At 45.7% G+C, this 11,952-nt stretch overlaps 1 protein-coding gene across 14 annotated transcripts in view; it reads left to right on the top strand.

The window, feature by feature from the left end:
- Positions 1-8,327: 8,327 nt before the first annotated feature.
- Gpatch8 (G-patch domain containing 8) overlaps positions 8,328-11,952 on the top strand; it is an 86,076-nt gene continuing 82,451 nt past the window's right edge. For 3 of the 14 annotated variants that reach the window (XM_015995376.3, XM_015995405.3, XM_042282899.2), the window contains exon 1: positions 8,450-8,514. Coding sequence is in view for 1 of the 14 variants with exons in the window: in XM_006970586.4 (XP_006970648.1) it covers positions 8,470-8,514 (45 nt within the window). In the remaining 13 variants the exon portion in view is untranslated. Of the gene's footprint in view, positions 8,515-11,952 lie in introns of all 14 variants that reach the window. The other 11 variants (XM_076543446.1, XM_076543443.1, XM_076543444.1 and 8 more) reach the window with 9 other exon arrangements.

The raw sequence follows: 11,952 nt of genomic DNA, 5'->3' as shown, positions 1-11,952 counted from the left end.
CAGGAGCCAGTTATGACTAGTGGTTCCGGAACTGAGTTCCAGACTCTCCATGGACGACATGGGCAGATGGCACAGCGGGTAAGGGCTTGCTGTGAAAGTCAGAGGGAGCGAGTTCGATCCCCGGAGTCCCCTGAGGATTCGCGTTCGATCCTAGGCGCCACAGAGTAGAATGAGAGAACTGGAGGCTACCGGGGCGCCATAACTGCACACCCCCACCCCCACTCTCCGAGGACAGCCCTCGGTGAGTTCACAACCAGCCTAGCCTACATACTTAGTTCCAAGACAAACAGGGTACTGTCCTCAGACCACCACAGGGACATGAGTTCAAGGCTAGCCTAGTCTACATGGCAAGTCCAAGACAGACTGTGATAGTCTCAAAAAAAAAAAAAAGGAATCTTTAAAAATTAATTTAATTAATTAAAAAAGTTTTAAGAGATTTGTTTATTACATATACAGCGTTCTGCCTGCATGTATCCCTCAGGCCAAAAGAAGGCACCAGATCTCACCACAGATGGTTGTGAACCACCTTGTGGTGGCTGGGAATTGAACTCAGGACGAGCAGCCAGTGGTCTTAACCGCTGAGCCGTCTCTCCAGCCCAATTTAGTTAATTTTTAAATGAATCTTTATTTCTTTTTTTAATTAAAAAGAGGCTAAGGTCGGGTGAAGGTGGCATATACCTTTAATCCCAGCACTCTAGAGGAAGTGGTAAGCAGATTTCTGAATTTGAGGCTAGCCTGGTCTACAGAGCAGGAAAGCCAGGGCTACACAGAGAAATTCTGTCTTGAAAAACAAAACAAAATAAAATAAAAAGAGGCTAGATGTGGTTGTACACACCTCATCCCAAGACTCAGGAGGCAGAGGCAGGCAGATCTCTGTGAGCTCAAGGCCAGCCTGGTCTACAGAGTGAGTTCCAGGACAGCCAGGGCTACATAGAGAAACCCTGTCTCGAGGGGGAAAAAAAAAAGATTAAGCAAGCAAAAATAAAAAAATTAATCTACAAAAAAAAATGTTTTGAGACGGGGTTTCACAGTGAGTCACCAGAAGTTAGTGTAGGGATCTAAACTCAAGTCCTCTTGAAGAGCCATCTTCCAGCCATCCAACCACTGGGCCATCTCTAGTGAGACAGGGTCTCACTATGCAGCCCTGGGAGGCCTGGAACTATGTAGATCAAATTGACATCAAATTCATCAGAGACCTACTTGCCTCTGACTCCCAATTTCTGAGATTAAAGCCATGTGCCATCACATCTTGCAATAAAAAGTGAAATAAAAATTAAAAAATAAACTATAGGCTTATTTTTCATTTTGTGAATGTAGGGCTGCGTGGTGTGTGCACTTTAGCGCAGTTGTCCACAAAGGCCAGCAGAGGGCGACAGACTCAACCCATATGGATGCTCTGCCAGCGCAGTCATTGAGCTATTGACCACTGAGCCCCAACCATCTTTCTTTTAGTAAGTGAGATCTTTAAGGGTAGTGCTGGAGGCGCCTTGGGTGAGGTTATACTCTGGTACAGTAAAACCTGGAGCCACCAGAGCTGAAGAAGGAGTTAAGGACACGGCTTGTTCTGCAAATGGGCTTTGTGAGATCCTTAGGAAACTGAATGTTTACAGCTGAGACAGGAGGAAGACATTAAGCAAACGTTTTTAGTTTTGGTTTTGAGACGGGTTCTCTCTATGTAACCCTGGCTTTCCAAGAACTCTCTATGTAGACCAGGCTGGCCTTGAATTCACAGAGATCCACCTGCCTCTACCTTCCAAGTGCTGGAATTAAAGGTGTGCGCCACTAGGCCTGGCTGGCATTAAGCAAACGTTAATAAACTGGAACTATTCATTCACAGCCAGTGTGAGGCTTCAGTTGGGCCAAGAGTGAGAGACTACTATGCCTTTCCAAGTCCCCATAATTTTTCCTACTTTTTTTTTTAATGCCACCATAGACCACCCAGTAGGAGAGTGTGGGACTCAGACCATGATCGCTTAGTGATAAGCAGGACCAGATCTACTTTGTTATACGTACCTCTTGCCCTCCGTTTAAACTGAAAGCATGCCAGTGTTATGCCCAAGTCATGAGCCCCCCAGAGGTCACTAGGAGTCTGAGTTCATATGCAAAGGCAAAGGGCCTTTATTACAAGCTCTAGCTTGGGCCTCCCACCCATTCCAACACAGCGGTTGGGTCAGGGAAAGCCTCAAGCTCAGTTATGGCAGGGTTTTTTTTTTGTTTGTTTGTTTTTTGTTTTATCCAGAAAAGGTTTCTCTGTGTAGCTTTGTGCCTTTCCTGGAACTCACTCTGTAGCCCAGGCTGGCCTGCCTCTGCCTCCCAAGTGCTGGGATTAAAGGCATGTGCCACCACCGCCCGGCACGGCAGGGTTTTTAAGGAGTAAAGGATGGGGGTAGGGGATTCCAGATTCAGATGGAGGTTCAGCTCCTGATTGGGAGGAGTGAGATAACAGAAGTCTTGTCAAACAGGGATTAGTACTAGCGTTGCTGCAAGGAAATTGGCAACCTATATACAAGTGGTGTAAGCTCTCCTTCATGTCGTGAAGCATCTAGTACTTGTTTGTCTCAATTCTGATTGCCACCACCACCCCAGGCAGGGTACAGTTTGTGGCTTTTCCTGGTTGTTGTAAAGGCGAGGCCTAGTCCCAGTGTTGTTAGTCTGCAGCCTGTCATGGCTGCACTGATGTTAAGGGGGCCTCTTCATTCCCCCCTCTACAAGTAAAGAGAGAGGACACAATCATGCGTGCTGTGTGTCTGGGGGTCCTTGGGGATGATGATTTTGTCCACCTTAAGAGCGGTTGGGGAAGAGCTGAACTATCATACAGCACCCCTTTCCTGAATTTAGAACCATACCATGAATATATTGGGTTAAGTCAGTGTTGTAGGCCCATCATCCAGATGGGACAGTATAATGTGTTTCATTCTGCACAGTCGAGGTTTTTGTTGTTGTTTGTTTTTCAAGACAGGGTATCTCTGTATAGTTTTGGTGCCTGTCCTGGATCTCACTCTGTAGACCAGTCTGGCCTTGAACTCACAGAGATCCGCCTGCCTCTGCCTCCAGATTGCTGGGATTAAAGGCATGCGCCACCACTGCCCAGCTTTGTTATTTTCAACTTGATACAAGCTGGGGGCATCTGGTAAGAAGGGCCCCCAACTGAGAAAACGCCTCCATCATGTTAGGCCACAGATAATCCTGTGGGTCCTTTTCTTGACTGATGATTGATGTGGGAGGGCCCAGCTCACTCTGGGTGGTTCCCCTGTGGGCAGGTGGTCCTGGGTTTTATAAGAAAGCAAGCTAGGGAAGCCACAGGGAGCAAGCCAGTAAGCAGCACTCCTCCAAGGCCTCCACATCAGCTCCTGACTCCAAGTTCCTGCCTTAAGTTCCTGCCCTGACTTCCTTTTCATGAAGTATGCTGTAAACTGAAATGAACCCTTTCCTCCCCAAGTTGCGTCTGGAGGTGGTGTTTATCACAGCAATAGAAACCTAACTAGAACAGATCCCCAGGGACACAAGTGGATACACAGGGCCCTGGCGGACAGAACTTGGATTCCCTGTCTCTGCCTCTGCTCTCCATGATAAAAGAACAAAAGTTTGAGTCCACAGATACTGAGATATTTCTACTCCACTCTCTGCAAAACAGTAAGAAAGTTACCCTTTTTGTCCTGTTGATAAAAGGCTTTTTAAAATGTACATCGGTGTTTTGCCTGCATGTATGTCTGTATGAGGGTGTCGGATGCCCTTGAGCTGGAGTTACAGCTTCCCTGTGGGGCCCAGAAATTGAGCCCAGGTTCTCCGGAAGAGCAGCTAGTGCTCTTAACCACTAAGCTATCTCTCCAGCCCCAGGTTCTACTTTCTTTCTTCTTTTTTTTAAATTTTATTTATTTTTATTTCATGTACATTGGTGTGCATTTGCCTGAGTGTATGTCTGTCATGTACATTTGCCTGCACGTACGTCTGTGTGATCCTCCAGAACTGGAGTTACAGGCAGTTGTGAGCTGCCATGTGGGTGCCGGGAATTGTACCAGGGTCCTCTGGAAGAGCAGCCAGTGCTCTTAACCATTGAGCCATCTCTCCAGCATACCTATGTGGTTGTTTTAAGACCAAGTTTCACTTACGTAGCTGTGCTTGGCCTGAAACTTGCTATGTAGACCAGGCTGGCCCTGAATTCATAGAGATCTGTCTGTCTTTGCTTACTGACTGCTGGGATTAAAGTTGTGTGCTGCCACACCTAGCCTATAGGCTCTATTTCTTTTTTACTAGCAAATTAGAGTCCTAGAAATTTGCTTCCTTACTTGGAAACTGTGTGAAAACAATTGCTGTCCCTACCTCTGGGTAGCCATAACCACTGAGTGGGATAATTCAAGTAAAAATCTTAGCATGGGGGCTGGAGAGGTGGCTCAGTGGTTAAGAGCACTTGCTGCTCTTCCAGAGGACCTGGGTTTGGTTCCCAGTACCCCCATATTAGCTCACAGCTGCCTGTACCTCCTGTTCCAGGGGATCAGAAGCCCTCTTCTGGCCTCTTTCAACACTGTAGGCATGTGGTACACATACATACATGCAGGCCAATAAAATAAAACAAATAAAAATAAATGAGTAATTTCATTTCCTTTAAAAACATAGCGTGGTGTCTGGCATACAGAATATCTTAAGAAAGAGTTGCTTTGAGGGTGGAGGTAGGAGGATCAGGAGTTCAAGTTCACCCTTAGCTCCATACTCCAAGTTCCAAGTTGGAGGTTAGCCACAGACCCCATCTCAAAACAAAAACAAAAACAAGAACCAAACAGCTTTCAGTTACAATAATAATTAGGAATGCAATTTGAAAATGTTTAACAGGTGTTGTCTCAGTCAGGTAGGGGGCAGTCTGAGTATTACAATGAACAGTGATGGTGTTTTAACCCCGGCTTTAATCCCAGGGCTTGGGAGGCAGAAGTAGGAGATCTCTGTGAGTTCGATGTCAGCTTGGTCTATGTAGTGAGTTCCAGGAGAGTCAAGGCTACATAGTGAGACCCTGTTTCAAAGAAAAAAAAAAACAAAAAACCAACCAAAGAAAAAAACAATAATGAGGGCTGGCGAGATGGCTCAGTGGTTAAGAGCACTGGCTGCTCTTCCAGAGGACCCTGGTTCAATTCCCAGCACCCACACGGCAGCTCATTAGCTGTCTGCATCTCCAAGATCTGAGACCCTCACACAGACATTCATGCAAGCAAACACCAATGCAAATAAAATAAAAATGAATAAATTATTTTTAAAGAGATAATGAAAGTGAGCCTGGTGATACATGCCTGTGATCCTAGCATTGAGGAAGCTGAGGAATTTGAGGTCAGATGGGGGTTAATAGAGAGTACAAGGCCAGTCTGGGCTACATAATGAGACTCTTGTCTCAAAAAAACAAAAGCTCACAGTGTATCGATGTCAACCCAAAGAGGACTGACTATCAGCAGTTAGGAGTATGCAGCACCACACTGGTATCCTGAAAGAGTTCCTACTAATAAATGTAGAAATGGTAGGCATCAGGATATTTATTTACCTGCTGATTGAGACAAGGTCTCACTATGCTTCTGAGGCTCCTCTGAAACTTAGTGTGTAGCCCAGCCTGGCCTCTGACTTGCTGTAATGTACCAGGCTTTTTCTTTTGGGCCACCAACCAGTTCCCAAATCATGACATGAGACTTCTTATTAGTTACGAATGCTTGGCCTTATCTTAGCTCTTATTTTAATCTGGTTCTCTTTGTCTATGTTTTGCTTTAGGGCTTTTTACCTTTCTTTCTTTCTGTATGTCTTACCTTCTGGCTTCCATGTCTGGCTGGCGGCTGCCTGGCTCCTGGCCCCACTGTGTCCCTCTCTTTCTCCCTTGTTCTCTATTCCTTCTTCTCTCGCCAGCCTAGATTTCTCCTCCTACTTATTCTCTCTGCCCATGAACCCCACCTATCCTTCTCCTGTCTAGCCTTTGGTCGTTCAGCTTTTTATTAGACCAGTCAGGTACCTTAGGCAGGCAAGGTGCAAGAGCAACACATCCTTACACAGCTAAACAAACGGAGCATAAATAAATGCAATACATCTTTACATAGTTAAACAATTATTCTGCAACTCATCTCTGCATTGCTAACAAAGGCAGCAGAAACGATTGTAACACACTTTCACATAATTAAAGTAATATTCCACAGCATAAACAAGTGTAACACATCTTTACACAGTTAAATATTCCACAACAACACAGTACTCCCACTGGCTGAGACTCATCATTTTACATGCGTTGTTTATAGTAAGTGATTCACACAAAGGTCATCAGTGAATGACAGACGACAGCAAGTGAAAGGAGGCTGAGGGGCTTGGTATGTAGCTCCATCGGTTGGGTGCTTGCCAGCATGCATGGAGGCTTGGGTTTGATTCCAAAAACAGATGTAGTAGAGCATGCCTGTACTCCCAGATCTTGGGCAAGAAGATCAGAAGTTCAATATAAACTCACTACATAATGAGTTGGAGGCCAGCTTAGGGTATATTAGGGTATATGAGACCCTGTCTAAAAAAAAAAAAAAAAAGAGGGGGCTTAAGAGATGCTCATAAGTTAAGAGCACTGGCTCCTTCCTCTGGCAGACAATTCCAGGTCCAATTCCCAGCCCCCACACAGAGGCTCACAGTTGTCTGCAGATCCAATTCCAGGATATCTGATGTCCTCATCTGGCCTCCTCTGGCACCAGGCCTGAACATGGTGCAGAGACATACATGCAGGCAAAACACCCCCACACATAAAATAAAACTAGAAATATCTTTAAAATAAAATGTCGCCGGGCGGTGGTGGTGCAAGCCTTTAATCCCAGCACTCAGGAGGCAGAGGCAGGCAGATCTCTGTGAGTTTGAGGCCAGCCTGGTCTACAAAGTGAGATCCAGAACAGGCACCAAAACTACAGAGAAACACTATCTCAAAAAACAAATAAACAAACAAGAGTGCTTACTTTTACAGAAGTCCAAGGTTCAATTCCCAGCACCCATATGGTAGTTCACAACTGCCTGTAACTCCAGTTTCAGAGAAGCTGATGCCCTCTTTTGGCCTCCCTAGACACCAAGCACATACAAGGTACACATATGTACACGCAGGTAATACAGTCACACACAAGTAAGATGAGTAAGTCTAATAAAGTTAAATAAGCTCCCCCATAAAAACATTAAGAAAATAGGAGCTGGAGAGATGGCTAAGCAATTAAAAGCACTTGCTCCTCTTACAGAGTACCTGGGTTCGTTTCTAGCACCCACATGGTGGTTCATAACTGTCTATAACTCATACATGAGCCTCAAACAAATTTGAAAGGAAAAATGAGAAAGAAAAAAAAAAGCCAAGCTCTTTGCAGACATGTGTTTAATATTCTCTCCTCTCCAAGGCTGTGAATCCCTTGTTATGCCTTGATTTACAGGTAGCTTTAAGATAGGTCATCTTTTTCATTAAAGATGTTCTCCCCCTGCAGTTTCACTTAGATTTTGTTGAGGCAAGGTCTTGTTAGTTTTGAACTCCCTATGTAGCCAAGGATGAGTTTGAACTTCTGATCCTTCTCCCTCAGCTTCAACCGTGGCTGTACCCAGTTTTAGTCTTTGACACTTGCTCATATTTACAACTATTAAGTCATTTTACTGGTTATCTGACTTCCTGCCGGGAATGGAAGCCCTTTGAGAAGAGAGATTTTTTTCCCCCTACCTCTCAAGTAATCCTATTATGTGTCAATTTAAAAAGAACTCTCAGCAGGGTGGTGGTAATCCCAGCCCTCGGGAGGCAGAGGCAGGTGGATCTCTGTGAGTTCGAGGCCAGCCTGGACTACAGAGCAAAGTTCTAAGACAGGCACCAAAACTATACAGAGAAACCCTGTCTCGAAAAAACAAACAAACAAAAAAACCAAAACAAAAGAGGACTCTCCTTGGACTGTGGAGGGGAGCCTCGGCTACATAGCGAGCTCGAGTCCAGCCTGGGCTCCAGGAAACCCTGTCCAAAACCAACAAAAACACTTCAAAGTACTCTGGTTCTAAAGTCCTGTCTCATGCTACTGGATACTATTACTTGGCAAATACAGCCTGGGCTTGAACGTGAACAAGAGCAGGAGAAAGGCTGCTGAACACCAGTAAACTGCAGCAGAGGGGACGCTGCCCAAACCCCGCACACCCGGCCCCGCTGATCTTTCCCTCCGGAAGCGCTTCTGGCGCTCGGGAGGAAGTGCGCATGCGCGGCCCCCTAGGGTCGCTCGGGGCCGTGCGCGAAGCCGGGCGCTGAGCGAAGGTTCCGCCTCCGGGCCCCCAGAGCGCCTGCGCCTCCGGAATTCCCGTCGGGACGCATTCTTGCTCCCTCCCTCCCAGCCCCCTCCCCCCGCAGCCCGCAGCTGCGCGCGCCCGGTGGGCGTGGGAGGAGGCGTGGAAGCAGGGAGGGGGCGGGTGTCGCGGGAGGGAAGGAGCGAACCGGAGAGCGTCGTCCTGAGGAGGAGTGAAGGCGGCAAAATGGCGGACCGCTTCTCCCGCTTCAACGAGGACAGAGACTTTCAGGTAAACACGGGCGGCGCCGAGGACCCCCGCGGCGGGCTCGCCCCGAGCCCGGGGCCGCCTCCCTCCCGGCCTCCCGGCTCCCTGGCCTCCTGCGCTCGGCTCCGCCTTGCACCCGGCTCCCTTTCCTGCCTCCCATTTCTCTAGGGGCCTCCCAGCCTGCGATGAGGCCGCGTCTCCGGCTTCGTCCCCCATTCGCTGCGCCTCTGAGACGCGGGCTTCCTCCTGGCTGGCGCTGGCTCCCGGCTCCCCGGCTGGGTGCTTTGTGGGGCTGCGCCGCGGTCGGCCCGGGGCCCTGTGCAGGCAGGCGCCGGGCTGGCCCTCGGGGGAGAGGGCTGGGCTTGGGAAGGCTGGGGGCCAGTGGTTTTCAGGCCGGGGCTTCCGAACCCTTGGATTCTGCTCGCCCCGATCATCTCGGGAATCTTCTCCCGTTTCTCCTCGGTGTGATAAACAAACCTTTTATCGTCCGTCTAACCTTGTCCTCGCCCCGGGAAGGGGTACTCTTACTTATCAGACGCCTTTTTGTTTAGGCGAGCACTGAGCTTTCTCTGGGTATAAATACTACTGTTGTTTTCAGGCCGTTAATTGGGCTTGGGAAACAGTAAGGTATTAGGACTGTGGACTGGTGTAAACTTAACTTCGAATCCTACCAAGATTTATAAGGAGCATAATAATGGCCTTTCTTTCCAAGCGTGAGATAACGCGTGCCTAAACCTTGATTTTTCTTTCTTCATTTGCAAATGTTGATCTGGAAAAGATGTCCTTGTGATGGCAGGCATTTGAGGTGGGGGGACCCCAGGGCCGAATTAGAATAATTCGTCTTTTAGCTGTTGAAATTGTTACTGCAGAAATAATTGGAACCATAAAGGATTTAGTAGCCTTTGGCTATTTCTAGGTAAAATACATCCTCAGAGTTGCGAATCACTGCATTACCACCGCATCTTCTGGCAACAGCAATTTGGGTCAAGGGATGAGCCTCAGAACTCAAGTTTTTATTCCTTGGAGCTTACTCAAAGCAACACAGGACTAGTGTAGCTGTGTGTCAGAAGGCGATTGGAAGGGTTTGGAGTCTTGGAAATGATTGGGTTGGTAAATAGACAAAACAGTTGAACAGTTTTTTAAATCAACACTGTTGAACAGTCTTGTGCGTAGAGTGCTATGAGAAGTTTGGCAGCGGTAAGGAATTTGGGGGTTGCCGAAAAGCCCTTGTGGTCATGTGCCTGCTGTGTAGGCTGCAGCACAGCATCTCAAGGTGTTTTCAGAATGTGTCGCAGGTCCACAGAAGTTTGATTCGGCTCAGTTCGGATGGTTGATACCAGAGAAGGCTTTATACATATATAGTAAGCCCAGTAAAGCAGGTGCAAAGTACATGAGCTTTATTAATTTCATTACCTTAAGATTACTTAAAGGGACGTACATTACTGATGATGAAAACCTTTGAATGCTTTTCAGAGAAGAGAATTCAAGGTGACCTAGTAAAATTGAAACCCGACAGTGTGGACAATTAAGTTCTGAGGAAAAATGGCCCTCAACTATTTCAGCAGTCTCCCACAGGATTTTGAATGAAGACTATGAAAACTGGGTATCAGGATGTGAGTGCTGTCACTCAGAAACTAAGTAGGAACCCTTTTTGATGCTTTAGCTGAGTTCATCTAAAATCTGATTTCATGGGCCAGTGAGATGACCCAGTGGGTAAAAAGCCCTTGTGCTCCCGGAAAGTCTGACAACCTTGGTGACCCCTGGAAGGTGGAAGGAGAGACCGACCCCAAGAAGATGTCTTCTGACCCCCACATGTGTGTTCCCTCACATACATACACACAAGATCATAACAAATTAAAAATACATTTTCATTTCAAAAGTCACAAAACACCTGATTTTAGATGGCTGAAAAAGGAAGAGGAAATTAAAAGTAAATTTAAAAAAATAGCAGCTATGGAGGTGGTTCAGGGACTTAAGTCTCATGACCTGAGTTAGATTCTTGGGATCCACAAGTGGAAGGGAAAGAACCAAACAGAAAAGGTTGTTTTCTGACACCTCCCATGAAGTAAATATAACAGCTTTTTTAAAAAAATAAAAAAAAGGATGCTTCATAGTTTTATTATTATTATTATTATTTTTAGTTCTTCGATGTTACTATATACATTTTTAGCTGTATTTTCTGTACTTGCTCAGAAATAACCCACTTAAAATTTGAGTCTCCTAGTATTTTGTGTAAAGAGAATATTGGAAGTGGAATATTTATTTATTTATTTATTGAGAACATGTATCATGTATCCCACACTAGCCTTATGTCTGCATTGTAGCCAGGAATGATCTTAATTTGTGATTCCCCCCTGCCTCAACAGTGCTGGGATTACAGGTGTGCTCTTCCACACCTAGAACTCCTGGTACTAGACAAGCACTTTATCCACTGAGTTAAATAACCAATCAGAAATGAAATTTTTTTTTTTTAAATTACATTTTAAAAATTTATTTATTTACTTATGTTTGTGTGTATAATGGGTATGTATGTGTAGTAGATTCTCAACCATTGAGTTAAATTCCCAGTCCCTTTTGTAAATTATGCTATCATTTCTAAAAAAAAAAAAAATTATTTTAAAAATAATTAAGGGCAGAGGCAGGCCAATCTTAAGTTGGAGGCTAACCTGGTCTACAGAGTGAGTTCCAGGACAGCCAAGGCTACACAGAGAAGCCTTGTCTTGAAAAACAAAGAAACAAACAGAAAACTTAAGGGCTCAGGGTATAATAAGTTCAGTGGTAGAGCACTTGCCTAATTTGTGAAGGGCTCTGGATTTGATCCTTAGTACTGTGGTAGTAATAACAGTAACAATAAAATAATAAAATGAGAAAATAGTCAGTACACACACACACACACACACACACATATACACACTTTTTTTTGGTTTTTCGAGACAGGTTTCATGTCTCTGTGTATCTTTGCAGCCTGCCTGGAACTTGCTCTGTAGACTGGGCCAGCCTCAAACTCACGGAGATCTGCCTGCCTCTGCCTACTGAGTGATGGGATTAATGCCAAGGCCATGCCCTGGCCTGGATGTTTTTTTTTTTTTTTTTTTTTTCGAGACAGGGTTTCTCTGTGTAGCTTTGTGCCTTTCCTGGAACTCACTTGGTAGCCCAGGCTGGCCTCGAACTCACAGAGATCCACCTGCCTCTGCCTCCCGAGTGCTGGGATTAAAGGCGTGCGCCATCACCGCCCGGCTCTGGATGTTTTAATAAAAGAAAAAGAAAAAAAAAACATTGATCCACTGTCAGTAGTGTCCTTTGGTTAAAGTCATTGAAGAGGAAATGAAACATAGTAAAATACTCTGAGTAATGTATCTGAAATATGTTTCAAGTTTAGATTACTCACAAGTTAAATGTAGCCTCCTTTTAAGGTTTTAAGCAGTTGAGCAAAATAGTGCATATTTATATGTTTACCACTTG

Source organism: Peromyscus maniculatus, chromosome 8 (genome assembly GCF_049852395.1).
Source record: "Peromyscus maniculatus bairdii isolate BWxNUB_F1_BW_parent chromosome 8, HU_Pman_BW_mat_3.1, whole genome shotgun sequence".
NCBI lineage: Eukaryota > Metazoa > Chordata > Mammalia > Rodentia > Cricetidae > Peromyscus > Peromyscus maniculatus.
This window is presented reverse-complemented; position numbering and strand designations above follow the sequence as displayed.